This window comes from Triticum urartu, chromosome 7 (assembly GCF_003073215.2).
Source record: "Triticum urartu cultivar G1812 chromosome 7, Tu2.1, whole genome shotgun sequence".
In the NCBI taxonomy this organism is placed as follows: Eukaryota; Viridiplantae; Streptophyta; class Magnoliopsida; order Poales; family Poaceae; genus Triticum; species Triticum urartu.
Genome location: NC_053028.1, coordinates 267,553,045 through 267,568,806, shown reverse-complemented (window position 1 = coordinate 267,568,806; position 15,762 = coordinate 267,553,045). Strand labels below are relative to the sequence as shown.

Below are 15,762 nucleotides of genomic sequence, written 5' to 3'. Positions count from 1 at the left end.
TTCACGAGGTTCGCAAGTAGCCCATAAAGCATGATGTGTGAGTGGGGAGTAGAGGCTTCGGAAGAGGTTTTTTTTGCAGGGTGGGCTTGGGAAGACTTTGGCTCGAGGTGTGCAGTGGAGCCAGGTGTCATACCAGAAAAAAGTTTTTTGGCCATTGTTTGTGTGCACAAAGGTTATGTCTAGTAGTGTGGGTAGCTGGGATTGGATGGCATTTGTGAGGAAGGAAGGTTTAGGGCAGGAGGCAATGTGTGGGAGGTTGCAAAGGTGTTGTTGATCTAACCAAGAAACCCAAGGAAGTTAGGGTGTGGAGCTATCAATAAGGTATTTGTGGCCAATTTCATTAGAAGGCAATTGTTTTGTGTAGCTAAATCTTCCAAGACCAACAAGTTTCTTAGGTTTGCAAACGTTTCCCCAAACAATCAAGCATTTATGGCAGGAGAGAAGGCAGAAATTAAACAACGAATTAGTTTGGTCAAAGGAACGGTCCGCCCTATCCACTCAAAGTCTTGCATTGAATTATAGCCGTGCCTGATGCACTTTAGCCCATCCGACAAAACACTACTTTTGGAAACGACCTTCTCCTAGAACATTGAAGCTAAATGATTGATGCCTCCTCATAAGTTTATGGGTCTGAATTTTCATGAGCGATTATCGTGATGATTCTGACGACATGGTTGGGGGGGGGGGGGGGAGGGTTATTTCATCGGGCCTGCAGCAGATGTCTATACTGTCGAGGCCATGCGTTGAAACAAGGCTTGGCTCTAGCTGGAAGCATGAGAATTTAGAACTTGATGATCCACTCCGACTATCTCTAATCGACGGAATGTATGAAAATAGTGCAAGATCCCTGTTGGTGGCGGCACCATCACATATGATTGTTTCAACACTATAGTTGATTATTCACAATGTTGTTTTTTTAGCACTATGCTCGAGAAACCAATCGTGTACCTCATGAATTAGCAGTATAGCTCGGGTTCATTCACCGGAAATGTGGACGGAAAACCCCCCTGATTCTATTTTGATTTTTGACGATCTATCCCTATTTGAGATGAGCTCGCCATGAAGGCTTTCCTAAAAACATGTTGTATTCAACCTCTAGCTAAGTTAAAATCTAGGTTCAATATATAAATGGGCTAGACCTTAGTTTTAATACTCTATCCATCACTCTCTGCTTGACTCCTATCAATCCATCTGGGCTATGGGTTGCCAGCCGCGCCGGACTCCCCTGTCATGACGACAAGGTAAGCCACTGCCTACGACACTAATCCCAAGCGGTTTACGTCGGTCAGGGCCGCATCGCGACTCCATGGGAGGGAACTCACCCTGCCAACATCATATGTTGAAACGGGTGTTGTCCATCGGTCTCATCAGACAACAGGGAGGAGACTGGAGATGGTGAAGGAGAGGGACAGGGTGGCGGCTAGGTCGCCTGTGTCGTGCTCCTCTAGAGCGACGCAGGCGATGTTACGTGATGAGATGGACGATCATGTCTCGATATCTTCTACTATATACCCAAATCAAAGCAGAGAACCAAATTCATCCTACCCATACATATCTCCGATCCTACTGTCCACGCCGCTCCCGTGTTTAGCATCAAACGTGTTTATAGCATTAAAACACCTGATTGATCTCAGCCATCATATATACCCCTATAAAAGCACGAATAGTGAAGAACCAAGTCCATCCTCCACTCATGTGTTTAGCACCAAAGATCTTATCTCGGCCGTCAAAATATGTCAATCTGAAGACCTGACGTTTAAATGGCAAGTAATTATCTCTTAATAGTTGTTCATATTTAGATCCCATGGTTATCTTTCTCAATCTGCTCTCTACGCAAAACAGGACTGCACTTAAATAAATTAAAAAAAACATAGGAGAGTACTCGTATGGATCAAGCATATATTTTTATAGGATATAAGAATTGAATTCTTGAAAATCATATTGTTATCCATCCAATGTTAAGATGGTCTAAATCTTGTGATCATAAACTGTGGTTACTGGTTTAGTAAATACTCACTCCGTCCTAAAAAAATTTGTCTGAAATTTGTCTAGATATGGATGTACCTAATACTAGTATCTAGATAAATTTAAGACAAGTAATTTGGGGTGTTAATATTTTTTATGATCAGGTGGGTGGTGACTAAGGCTGGTCGTAATGGTAGTATCATAGCTAGTATCATGCATACCAACTAGACTATTTTGCTGAGGTGGCATAGAATTAAATGAAGAAAGAGAGTGTTGAGTATCATATCATGATACTGTATCATATTAAATGCTATGCTACTATATGTCATGCATGGCAATAAATAAGATAGCTATAATACTAGTATATGGTACTATGCATTACGGAGGTAGTATCATAGCTTAGTATCATGTGCATGATATTAAGGTATGATACTACCTATTACAAGCAGCCTAATTCAGTTAGATGATTGTGTTGCCAAAGGACGGCGATCCCATTATTTGATTCCTACCCCCAACAAGAACACCGAAATTTTGTCCGGGAGCTGACTGTACACTAGTGGTATCTGGCCAAGTGCAGAATCACCGCCAACCGCCACGCGACCAAATCCAAAGCCGAGACAATCAGTCGACAGCAATGATGAGCCAGTTAAATCAAATAAATGATCATCACCAAACACGTTAGGCAAAATCAATCCGGGCGGCGGCGAGCTGGAAAGCAGGAGGAGCCGAGCTGGAATAAAATCGGCGGCGACCGACGACAGGAGGATTACAGACGGAAAACTCGTTTTGGCTTTAAAGAAATCCAAGCCTTGTCATCATCATCGCCACCACCTCCCCCGTCCCGCTTCTCTTCCCTTCCCCGTCCCATTCCCTTTCCCTCTTCGCCGCCGTCCCAGACAGGCAGATAGCTCAGCTCAGGGGCTCTTCCTCTCCCCAAGACCATCCGCGCCCCCATCCTCTCTGGTTCTTGCTTCGCTGCGCCGCCGCCGGCAGCTGAGGTGAGGCTTCCCTGACCCCGTCATTCGTGTATGCCTCCGCCGTGTATTGGCCTGACCGTTTGTGCTGATGTCAAATCTGGTTCCAGGGACAAGAAGTGAGCAAAAGGAGAAGTCGATCGATTGGTCATTATGCGGCGGTGGTTTTGCTGCGCACATGTTGACACACCGTATCAGGAAAACGGGGATGAGTTTCCCAACAGTCCTGAACGGGCAAATGGTACGTTTGAGCATTGCCTGCTTCTAGAATCTGAACATATAAATGAGTTTCCGACAGACTGATACATCATGTTTCTACCCTTGTCCATGTTGAGTTGGCATTTTTTACATGACTAGTGCAAATGGCAGTTTGTACTATTAGGAATTGATAACAAGGGACTGCCCGTAATTCACCCCTGCTGGTTGATAGAGCTTTGTATTAGATGAGAGTACCATTTCCAGTGCAATGGGCATACTTGTCTCACTTGCAATCGGTTTTGGGGTTATTGACCAATTGGAACTTTATTTCCCTCCTACCATTATGATGGAAAAACCAGTTTTATTCAGTAACTCCCTCCGCCCCGAATTACTTGTCGCACAAATGGATAGAAATGGATGAATCTAGAACTAAAAATACATTTAGACATTCATTTCTGCGACAAGTAATTCCGGACGGAGGGAGTATAATATTTTTTTTTGAACGGTCACCGGGGGGGATAGCTTCCCCACCTGAATATATTACCACTCAAAAGAGATGTCTGAGAATTACAACAGCAGTTCGGTTACAACGTCAGCTTTAGAGGATAACTGAAGAGAGGAAGTTAAGCCATTGCCTAGCAAAGATATTGTCTTCTTTCTTTTTGAACCGGAAAACCCATAGAGAGAAATCTGCTACAATATTTCGTATCGTGGTTCTGTGGGAGTGATCCTCGTTTCTGAACACGAGAGCGTTTCTCGAGTCCCATAGTTTCCATAAGATAGTCAGAGCCACAGATGGCCAGATGTTGGGGTTGAGGCCCAAAAGCGTTGGGTGTTGGTGCATAGCAGCAAGGGAGGTTGGAGCCGGCAGACCCAAGGAGGACCAGACCTGTGTCGCGTAAGAACAGTTGGAGATGAGGTGGAGGGCATCCTCATTCGGGTCTTGACAACGCGGGCATGCAGCTGATTGGGCAATGTGCTTGTGGAACATGTTGGCCTTCGTGTGGAGCCGATCGCGGAGGAGGAGCCATGCGAAGATCTTGACCTTGATCGGAACCTTGGAAGCCCAGACAAAGTCATGGTGAGGGTTGGTGTAATCTTCAGCAACAATGGAGGAGTAGGCGTTCTTGGCAGAGAACGGTAGTCCATGGGTGAGGGACCGTTCGTCGGATCGGTCCACCTGCTGGAAATCCTGCAACAGCAACAGCACACAATCCAACTCGCGAGCAGCAGCATTAGACAGACGGTTCCGCAGGTTCGCCAATAAGCTGGTTTGCCAAACAGTAGCCACTAAAACCTTGTCATCAATGGAGTGTGAGGAGAGGTTTGGGAAAACTTTTTGGAGAGGCGACTGTAAAAGCCATTTTTCAAGCCAGAAGAAGGTGGAGAGGCCATTGTAGGTGATCACAAATGAGTGCTCAATTAGCAGTGGCAAGTTTTTGTTGATAATTTTCCAAAGAAAGGAGGGTCTTGAAGTTTTTGCTGCGATGCCAAGAGGGTATTGGTGGTGATACCACTGTGTCCAAGGGACGTTCGGGTGCTGCAGAATTTTGGATGAGAATTTCATAAGCAAGCAGCGGTTCTGAATTTCTAGATTTTTAATGCCTAGACCACCGGTATCTTTAGGTTTGCAAACGTTTTTCCACGCGACTAAGCAGCTCGCCCCCGTGCAAGTTGCCTCGTTGGACCAGAAGAACGCCCTCCAAATGGCGTCAAGTTTGGCTATGATCGACTTAGGTAATCGAAAGACGGACATGAAATAAACTGATAAAGAGTCTAGGACCGCAGTCAGCAGGGTCAGGCGAGCACCACATGAGAGCAGGCGGGCAACCCAACCGAAGAGGAATTTCCGAAAGCTGTCTATGATCGGGTCAAAAGCTGTGAGTGGCAGTTTGGTGGGGGAGAGGGGTAGACCTAGATAAATTAACGGAAAGGAGGATAAAGAACATCCAATAGGTGCAGCAATGTTGTTTTGAGTGGATGAGTCGGTGGCGATGGTGAGAAGAGCCGTTTTTTGGAAGTTGATGACCAACCCCGTTGCAAGGGCGAAATCGTGTAGGGTTTTTCTGAGAGTTATGGTGGCGGCGTCGCTAGCAGCAGCGATTATCAGGGTATCATCAGCGTACTGAAGTGTCACGGGTGGTTCGTTTGGTCGTAGCGGGTGGCAAAGTACGTTCGTTTGGAAAGCGTTGGTGATTAGTCTTTGAAGAATGTCTGCAACGATGATGAACAAGTATGGCGAGAATGGGTCACCTTGGCGGAGGCCACATCTACATTGGATCCAGGACCCCGGAATGCCATTTAAGAGTATAGCCGTTTTCCCAGTGAGCAGGATGTTTTGGACCCATGAACAGAAAATGGGAGGAAACCCTCGAGCTTGTAGGATTTCAATGAGGGAGGACCAGCATATTGAGTCAAAAGCTTTCCTGAAATCGAGCTTGAAGACCATGGTCGGGGCTTTACGTGTGTGGCAAGCGCTTAGGATATCAGCAGCATAGATGAAATTTTCCGCAATGTTGCGTCCATGTAGAAAGCCCGTTTGATCATAATGAATGAGCAGCGGGATGAGTGGTTTAACTCTATTTGTGAGAACTTTGGCAACTGCTTTTGGAGTGCAGTTTTGTAGAGAGATGGGTCTAAAAGCGTCCGGAGATGTTGGCGCCTGGGTTTTTGGAAGGAGTACCATGAAGGCATGGTTGAAGCGGTCGAGCGAAGCGGTCTGATCGTGGAAGGCAAAGAAGAATGGTAGGATGGATTGTTTGATATCATTTCAGAATTTTCTAAAGAAGATGGGTCCAAAGCTGTCCGGTCCAGGGCTGGCGTTGGCGTTCATGGTGAGAAAGGCTTGGTGGATTTCGTCGTGGGAGAAAGGTTGTGCAAGATCACGGAGCTGGGGGAGGGGAGAGGGGTATAGCTGTAGCAGACTGAAGTTCCATGTAGCATTTTTTGTGGTCCCGATTAGTTGTTGGAAATAAGCTTTTAAGATGTCAGTTTTTTGTTCGTGCAGGAAAACTTCGGAAGTGTTGTGTATAAGCATGGGAATTTTGTTTGTTCGAGATCGCTGTGTGGCAGAGGCGTGGAAGAATCTAGTGTTCTTGTCGCCGTCAACGGCGACCCTGATCTTACCCCTTTGTTTTCAGAAGGCAATTTTTTGTTTGATGGCACGTTGTAGCAGGTTGGAAAGCGTAAGCCTAAGTTTCTATTCGAGTGGGTAGAGAGGAGCGAATTCCTTGTTTAGGTCAAGAGCCTAGATTGCCAGTTTGCAATTTGTTTCCCGTTGGTAGATGGGCTGCAGCGTCTTGGCCCAAGATTTTAGGGCCGATCGTGTTCCTTTAATGTTTTGAGCGAGAGAAGCAGCTGGATCTGCGGGAAGCCCGTTGTGGCGCTGTGAATTGGGCTGCCAGCAGCCGCGCACTATGTTTCTACAGGCTGGGAATGAAGCCCAGAAGCGTTCAAATCAAAAAAGGCGGGAAGAAGGGACGGACGTGGATATAGTGACCAGGAGTGGAACGTGATCAGAAATGAATCTAGTAAGAGAGGTGAGGTGCGAGTTGGGGAAAAGAGCATCCCAAGATAGGTTGATAAGTACCCTATCTAGACGTATTAGCGTAGGCGACAGTCTTTTATTTGACCAAGTAAATTGTCTATCAAGAAGTGGAAGCTCTAAGAGAGCAAGTTGATCAATGGTGTCATTGATGGCGTCGGCCTCCGATCGTCGGAAGTTTTTGTTGTTTCGTTCATTAGGGAATCGAGTAAGGTTAAAATCTCCGATTAGGAGCCAGGGGGATTGAGATGGTGGTTCGATCTGTTTGAGCTCGTCAAGGAATACTAGCTTTAGATCTCTTTGCGAGGGGGCGTAGACGTTTGTGATGAAGATGTTGTGTGGCGAGGCAAGACATTTGAGAGTTAAGGTAGATGTGAAACGCCTATGTTGACAATTGAGAAGCGAAAAGCAGCGTGAGTTAGTAGCCGAAAGAATTCCGCCCGCAGATCCGATTGCGTCGAGGTGGTTGTTAGAGTCTAGGAAGCATGGTAAGATCGATCGTAGTTTGATTGTATCTGGTTTTTGTAGTTTGGTTTCTTGGAGAAGGGCTATTGATGGGCGCAAGAGATTGATTTCAGAGAACACATTGGCACACTTGTCATTATCTCCTAACCCGCGAACATTCCAGGACAACGATAGAGTAGGTTGCGTTTTTCATAATGGAAACTTAAACTGGCACCTTACATAGGGGTAGTGACCCGACATACAACCATTTCGGGTGAGGATACAGTGAGACAAACTGACAGAAGTAGGCGTGAGCACCATTACAACTAGTTTCACCTTAATATAGCAACTACGGGGCGGTGCGAGGCACCGGATACATGGCCAGCAATGGCCGCCACACGAGTGGCCGATGAGGAGAGAGCACATCATGGCGATCCCAGGCCACCGGAGCCCGATGCGATGTCCGCCACCATCTCCGGCATGGCGCCGCAGGCAGCAGCAACCGCAGCAAGGTCGTCAGGCGAGGCAGGACCGCGAGCAGAGCCGTCGATGAGCCCAGTGTCATCGCAGAGACGAGCGTGGATCAGAGCGTCAGAGAGATCCTTCGAAGCAGCGGATAGATCGAGCTTCTTTGCCTTAGAGCGCATGGTCTTAGTGGTCATGGAAGAGTAGACAGGCGGCTCGATTTCAGCCAGCCGAGCGCTGCGCCTGGCCTTGATGCCGGAGTCGGCAGCCATCTTGGCACGCCTGCTAATGCGCCTGGCAAGGCACTCATGCGTAGGCTCAGGAGGCAGGTCCATAGGCTGGACGGCAGGAACCACAGGCAAGGGAAGCGCCGGAGGGGCAGGTGGGGAGGGTGGAGGAGACGGTGTAGGTGGCAGAGGAGGTGGAGAGGGGGAGCTGGCAGGACGAGCAGGGGGCGTGCAAGGCGCGATCGAGCAAGCTTCAGGGCTGGAGAGGGAGAGCGTGCGGGAGGAGTCCATGGAGCATGGACAAGCATGGCGACAGGCATGCCGTCAACCATGACAACAAGGATCGGGATGCCGTCTAGAGGCATAGCCGCGGTAGGAGATGGAGGAGGGCCCGAGGGCGACTCCGGCTTGCATGCAAATGGGGACATGGCTGTGGCAATGTTTCGGATCTGTGTAATGGTGGTGGGTGAGAGACGTGGGTTTGATATCTGGGAGGAGAGGGAGTCGTTGTCCCCGTCCTCAGAGGAGAAGGGCGATGCCCCGGAGCCATGATGGAAGAGCGCGCGGCTCTCCAGTTTGACAACGACGACGTCATTGTCTGGCAGGCGCACCATGAGGCAGGGGGGAAGGACGAAATCGCGGGCAACCATAACGAGAGCGCGAACGCTAGTGGTCGCCCTGGAAGCAGTGCTGGTCGGCGGAGACAAAATCTCCAAGATGAGAGAAGAAGTACTCTGCCCCCTCAGGGTGCCAGAGCTCGTCGGGGTAATCGAACACCTCGATCTCGGCCATGTGGATGAAGATGGCCGTGGATCTTTTGTCAGCGTGTTCAGACCGTTCGAAGAAGAGGGTATTGCCCTGGTGGTGGATCGGCCCATGGCCAGTGGCCGCGAGGCGCTCCTCTGCGTTGGCAAAGGAGAGACGCCCGGCGCCACGTGCGGAGGAAGTGAGGCCGAAAGTGGGGTTGTTGCGGTGGTGTGCGATGGCCTGACGTATGAACCGGAAGGGGTTGTGCATGGGAGTGGCTAGGTGTACGTAGGCTAGGTTGTTAACTTGGCGAACGAGGCAGCTTGGAGGGACGAGGAGAGGGATGTGCGGTTCCGGGGGAGAGAAGCATGAGGCTGAGGTGGGTATGGTGGCGGGGGAAGGGGGAGGAGGCGGAGGCGGAGCGAAGGACGGCACCGGAGGCAAGGAGGAGGATGTGCGCGGCCCGAAGATGAGCGGGAGACGGAAGGGAGGCAGATCGTTGGTGAGGACGCAGTGGGAGCCGAATCAGATTGGCGCGCCGTCGGAACGCGTGGAGACAGCCGACGAGCCGGAGGCGGTGTGGGTGCCCATCGTGCGCGCCATTGAGCTGCATGGCGGACGCACAAAAGCAGGGTTAATACACGGGGAAGGGGGCATAGAAGGGAAGAAAGGAAGGTAGCGGATGGCCTTGCACCTGAAGCTCCGGTGGCCGGAGGACCAGCAGCGAGAGCACCGGACGGGGTCGCGGCAGTCAGCGATAGTGTGGTCACTAGCAAGGCACCGAAAGCATCTAGTCTTCTTCTTGCGGCTGTAGTGGTGGTGGATGTGTTTGAGGCTGGCCATCTGGGGAGGAGAGGATTTATAGGCCGGAGAGGCCGATGGATGGGGAAGGGAGGATGCAGAGACCCGAGGCGGGGAGCTTAGCAAAACCTCCCGGTAGCTGCGCGGGTCTTGCAGCGGCGTGGAGACCGAAGAGCGCGCAGGGCTGGCAGCAGTGGCAGAGGCGTGACACTGGTTAATGGCGATCTCGGGATGGAGCTGAGGGGACTGGGCGGAGAGTAGGCTGACGGAGGTAGGGGAGGCAGGTGGTGGAGTAGACGTGATGATGGGTGCATGCGTGTGCATGCAAGCGTTGGTTTTATCACGCGGTGAGAACGAACGGGAGGGGGCTTGTGGGTCCCGCGATTCAGTGATTGTAGGGTATGATATATAGTGCGAATTGGCGTCTGGGGGAGCGAGCAGGCCCAGCAGCCGATCGGAGGGCGGCTGTGGCGACTCAGGTGGACCGGAGCCATCAGTGGCATGTGATGGATGGCGTGTGAGCGGGTCGTCCATGGCCGTATCGTTTAAAAAACTAGGTTGGTCGATGGAGGGTACAGCGTAGCCGTCTACACTGTCTTGTTTTCTTTCTGGAGAAAGGATGCGGGGAGACGTGACGGGGGTGGCCGAGCTGGATGAGAGGCACACGTGTCCATAGCCATCGAGTGCATTGCGGTCAACCAAGGCAGCGGCAGGGGAATCCACACATGAAACAGTGTGGTGAATCTCAGTGGACAGGTGAGAGAGATCTTGCGGTAGTAGTTTAGTTGACGGGTGCGGTCCAAGCAAGGACGTGTAGTGGGTAGGCAGGACGGGTGCGGACAGGTCAATGGCGTCCGGTTCAAACACGACTGGCAGCGGTACCGATCGCACTATTTGAGATGCTTGGTCAAACGAGTCAAATAGCTGAAGTTCAAAATTTGAAAACAGTATGGGCGCGCAACGGAGGACTTCAGATCTAACCTTGACCGAGAACACATGCACTAAAAACAAGTTCGGAGCGAGCGTGACTGCGTGGAAGACCCGTTGGAAAGAAAACTGGTGGTCTAAAGCATTATTAATCAGAGTTTCATTAGCGCAAACTGACTTAGAGCAGAAAATGATCCATATTGGAATGGTGGGTTTATGAGTTAGACATGTGGTGGGTGTGGTGACAAGGCAGTGGTACTTAGAGAAAATCAGCTTATTGAACGAAATGCCAGGCCGGAACGGTCGTACCTTTGCATGCGATCGCTGTGGAGTGAGCGTTCTGGAAGTCGCAGGAGGCCCAGATGGCAGCCGACCGTTGACGATTGTGGGTCCCACCTGCATGGAGGACATGCACGGGGGGGAGCGTGGGGGCTCGTCGACGACGATGCGAGGTGGCACCGCCGATGCACGAAGCGGCGAAGGCGCCTGCTCAGCCGGCATTGCCGGCGTCACATGTGGCGCCACGGTGATGGTGGCGAACATGCGAGGAGCCACAATTGGGGAGCAGGCCGCCATGAGTGGCGACGTGGCAGGAGGAGACTGGCGCAGCGAATGCTGCGTTTGAGAGGCGCTCAACGGAGATAGAACGCGCAGCTCCACCAAAGTGGAACGAGAGTAGTGTGGCCACGAGAGTTTCGTCGACCATGAAGTCAGCTTTGTGGACGAAGAAGATGATTGTGGTTGGCGAGGCCGAGGCAGGTGGCGTTATGAAAACTTTGGATGAGAACAGGTCGAGGATGTTGCGTGCGAAGTCGACGCCGGGCGAGGGAGAGCGCAGGAATGCATCCGCATGGCCGAAGCGGTCACCGATGTCGAAGTTCTTTTTTTGGTGGATGGATGGCTGGTGTGCGAGGGTGGGCGGCGGTGGAAAAGGAAGAAACTGGATGGAGTGTGTTGTGGCAACGAGTATGGGCTCGGCGATGAGGGCTCGAACGATGCGCATGTTAGAGACAGTGATGCGAAAGAGCTAATCGTGGAGGCGAGTCACCTGGAAGGCGGGAGCGTTGCCACCCAGGCAGGCTTGCATGAGGACGGCCACAAGTTCTTCGTCGAGGTCGAGCGATGAATGGTGGACATGCACGGAGAGGAAGCATGGAGGCTCGTGGCGGCGCGGGTTGATATGCTTGAAGAGGCACCGCCATACCTGCGCCTGGAAGTCGTCACCCATGGCGTCGCCAACTCCGAGCGCGGCCCACAGGGCCTTGGCGAGGGAGTATAATATAGCGATGCACAACTTTGTTGGGTACATGCATTGCTAGCTGTATATAGCAGATAGTTGACTGAAACAGCCAAACTGTACTGTCACATAGTCTAGACTAGTCTAACTAATACAATTATTCATTCATCAACGACAAGTTTGAAGTTCATTCCTCCGGGGCTATCTGTAACTACCAATTAGACCGTCATTTTTGGTGACCAACATGACAGTCTATTTATTCGAGGTCTTCGAGGAAACTTGTCTGGTACAGTTGAACGGCATTGATCAGCTGATGGTTTTTGCTGATTCAGTTATTCAGTTGAACTATTGCAAAGTTCAGTTATCCTGTAGTTCATGATAGTTATGGAAGGAAGGAGTAGGTGATATCATATATCTTTTTGTCAAGCGTAGGTGATACTCCGTATCATATATCAACGCATTCTGCATAATATCTCTGCGTTCTATGTCTCTGCTGCTGACACCATATCCGTTTTAACATATGGGCTTCAGGTAATGGTTTTACTCAAGTTGGTGATCAGGGAAAAGCACCTCCCTCCATTGAAGTACCTGAATTGTCATTTGATGAACTGAAAGAAAAGACGGATGATTTTGGGTCAAAAGCTTTGGTTGGTGAGGGTTCATATGGAAGGGTGTATTATGCTGTTCTAGAGAACGGGACACATGTGGCTGTGAAAAAGCTTGATACTTCAGCTGACCCTGAGCCTGACAATGAATTTATCGCACAGGTATGGTTGCCAGGTATATAGCTATCTGCATATGTATTCTATAAGTTATCTACAAACTTTATTGACCAATTGTTATGGGCCTTTTCCTTCTTTGGATATAGGTCTCCGTTATTTCTAGATTAAAACATGAACATTTTGTTGATATGCTTGGGTACTGTCTGGAAGGAGATCAACGCTTACTGGCCTACGAATTTGCTACTATGGGTTCTCTGCATGATATTTTGCATGGTATTTATCTAGCATACACATAAGAGTTACCATTAAGCAAATTCAAGGTTTTATATATGTCCATTCCATGCATCCTGCCATCAAAGCTACACATATATAACATTTTGCGTATTCTTTTTGAAATTTTGCTCTTTCAACAGGGAGAAAGGGTGTTGCTGGTGCACAGCCTGGCCCAGCACTTGACTGGATGCAAAGGATCAACATTGCTGTTGATGCTGCAAAAGGGCTTGAGTATCTTCACGAGAAGGTCCAGCCTTCTGTAGTCCATCGGGACATACGGTCGAGCAATGTACTTTTATTTGAGGACTACAAAGCTAAAATTGCAGATTTCAACCTTTCAAATCAATCGCCAGATATGGCTGCTCGTCTACATTCTACTCGTGTGCTTGGAACCTTTGGATATCATGCTCCCGAGTAATTATTTCAACTCATATATCTGAAATATTTTCCATAGTTCTGTATAATATATTTTTGATTGTGGTCCTGAGTAATAATCTGCTGGGGGTTTCACCAAATCATTGCAGTAAGAAAGGATTCTAGTGAACTTCAGCTTTGTGTTTTGCAACTGAAGTTTCTTTAACACTTAATATTTAGGCACTGAATAGATATGGCAAACTATAATATTCACCTGATTCCAACATATAAGAGGTGTCCTATGCCATGCAGGTATGCCATGACTGGCCAACTGACGCAAAAAAGTGATGTGTATAGCTTTGGCGTTGTTCTTTTGGAGCTCCTAACTGGAAGGAAACCAGTAGATCACACGATGCCAAGGGGACAGCAGAGTCTTGTTACATGGGTATGTATGCATTCACTTCTTTTGTTCACCCTATTATTCAACAAGATTCTGCCTTCAAAGGGGAAGAGATGTCATGTCTTTGTCTGTGGTGTTGTCTTGATGGGGGTCGATTTATAGAGGCTATAATAGACTTAATAAGGCTGAGGCTAACAGCCCCATTTTCACAGTACGTAAGATGTAACATATTTATGTTCAACTTCAAACCCCTTGTGTTTTCTGGCTGTAGATGCAATAATGCATGCTTTTATAATTCCATATAACATATTTGTTCTGGATTATGCGTAAGCAGTTCTGTACATGTCTGGATAACTTTGTTGTTTGGCACGTCAGTAAAGATTTTTGCAATGTTTCGTGTAATTTATTACTCTACCAGAAAAGGTAGCCGGATGTAGTAATTTCTAGGTTTAATTTATAGACTGATTTGTTATTCATCTTCAAACCAGGCAACACCAAGGCTTGGTGAGGACAAGGTAAAACAATGTATTGATCCAAGATTAAATGGAGAGTACCCTCCAAAAGGAGTTGCCAAGGTATATCTTCCTCCCTCCTCCCTAATGCATATGCCGATATGCGCTTGTGAAGCACTGTTTTTAGTACACATCTATATGTGTATCATTTTGTGCTAAAAAGGAAAGTTATAGATGGCCAACAATTACAAAGCCACTCAAAATGGCTGCGACCTGATGAGAACAACACTATGTACATGCTTAATACATCCAAAGATGGTTTTATTTAGGAAGTGGATGGACGGGCATTTCTCAGCTTTGCTCAAATATTCTTCAAGTTACTTTGTGTTGCTAGGGAAAAACTGCATTGCTAGCTCTAGTTTTTCTTTCTTTTAGGAATGGATGGACATTTCTCAGCTTTTAACAATCTTCAAGTTGCTATTTCTTGAACTAGATTTGTGAAATTCTAGCATATCAACCGTTGTTTTATTTGCTATCTGTGCAGCTCGCGGCAGTGGCAGCTCTCTGTGTGCAATACGAGTCTGAGTTCAGACCCAGCATGAGCATTGTAGTCAAAGCATTGTCTCCCCTTATAAATAAACCACAGCAGCCACCGGGAGCTCCAGACACACCTTCAGATACTTGACAACATGTGCAATTCGAGATTCATGTAAAGTAATACCAATTTTCCTCGGTACGTCATTTTGATGCAACTTTTCCACCTGTTTATATGTTGTCTTGATCAGGTTGTATATCAGAGAAATATAATAACACAATCTTATGGATCACCCTGTAGGTTGCCCTGGCAGGTACTGCTTGCCCATATTTCTTGTGGTCGTCGAGGACTACTGCAGCTAATTGGTTTTTTTGTGTCCTTTTCACTCCTATACTTGTTTTGTTTGTTCTGTGTTCTGTGTTCTTCAGGCAGTACTTGATGCTTCCTTTCACCTTGTAATTGGGTTGCTCATACTTCGATCTCAGTGGTTAATAATGCCTTAATTCTTTGAGTTTGTATTCTACTCCCTCCGTTCCCAAATATTTGTCTTTCTAGACATTTCAAATGGTTGCAACATACGAATGTATGTAGACATATTTTAGAGTGTAGATTCACTTATTTTGCTCCGTATGTAGTCATTTGTTGAAATTTTTAGAAAGACAAATATTTGGGAACGGAGGGAGTAGTGTTTTAAAATGCCACAGGTGCTAATGCATGTTTGTTGAGTTTTTTTAATAGAGTTTAGATTCTCTGCCCATGAAATGTTCACTTCAGTAAGCTTTTGTTGCCTATGTTAACTTATAATAACTAGTCTTAGTAGTCAGAATCCCGAAAAAAAATAAGTCTTAGTAGTCAGAAATTTTTCTTGGTGAGAATTTGGTAAATTATTAGCAGGTTGTTTTGGTCTGGTAATTTGTAGTTGCCTGCCATACACAGTTCTTTTTGCATGTTCTTTTTACCTGATGGATTGTAAACATAGACGATCTGTCGCCAACATGTAGTTCAGACGCGGTGAAAGTGAAAAACATGTACTCTGGTGCAATTTGTACTCCTCGTGAAGTGCAACATGTACTTCACGCACATGTAACATATGCTCCATGTTGCTAACATATACTCTGCCTGGCGCATCAATCGCGCACTAGTGTATGTGTTGAGTGTGCATGGAAATAAAAACGCGAGGGTGGGATGGGGGCAGGCACCGGGCTAGCACGAGTGAACCAACCCGGCAGAGGGAGCCAGGCGCAACGCATGCCCCTCCTGTCGCAGCCGAACTAGCCCGGCGTGGGGCGAGGATGCCGACAGGCGGGTCCCGCCTCTCCTTCGTGCACGGGACAACGCGCAAGATGCTGCACGTGAGGCGGCCAAAATCACCCATGATGGTGGCTCTGGCTGAGCACACGGTCCACATGTCATGGACCCTTGAGATGGGCATCCGGGTGCGTACTGTCCGACAAATCACACGACATGAAGAGCCCCCGAGAGGCCCCCGCGGCACGC

General features: G+C 48.3%; 1 protein-coding gene across 1 annotated transcript; it reads left to right on the top strand.

Annotated features, from left to right (window-relative positions):
* The first annotated feature begins 2,657 nt into the window (after positions 1-2,657).
* LOC125521121 (PTI1-like tyrosine-protein kinase 3) lies at positions 2,658-14,776 on the top strand. The gene is made up of 9 exons (XM_048686169.1): positions 2,658-2,963; positions 3,050-3,180; positions 12,061-12,296; positions 12,398-12,524; positions 12,665-12,938; positions 13,191-13,323; positions 13,767-13,853; positions 14,275-14,463; positions 14,566-14,776. Exons 2-8 carry the CDS (start codon positions 3,093-3,095, stop codon positions 14,413-14,415), a joined length of 1,086 nt encoding a protein of 361 aa, XP_048542126.1. The 5' UTR covers positions 2,658-2,963; positions 3,050-3,092; the 3' UTR covers positions 14,416-14,463; positions 14,566-14,776.
* Positions 14,777-15,762: the final 986 nt, after the last annotated feature.

What these genes read in the sequence shown, in the direction of transcription:
- LOC125521121 (XM_048686169.1), top strand. Translation starts at nt 3,093, where the DNA reads ATGCGGCGGTGGTTTTGCTGCGCACATGTTGACACACCGTATCAGGAA. An exon ending in TTTGGATATCATGCTCCCGA is followed by an intron (nt 12,939 to 13,190) that starts GTAATTATTTCA and finishes TATGCCATGCAG; the next exon opens with GTATGCCATGACTGGCCAAC. An exon ending in CTCCAAAAGGAGTTGCCAAG is followed by an intron (nt 13,854 to 14,274) that starts GTATATCTTCCT and finishes CTATCTGTGCAG; the next exon opens with CTCGCGGCAGTGGCAGCTCT.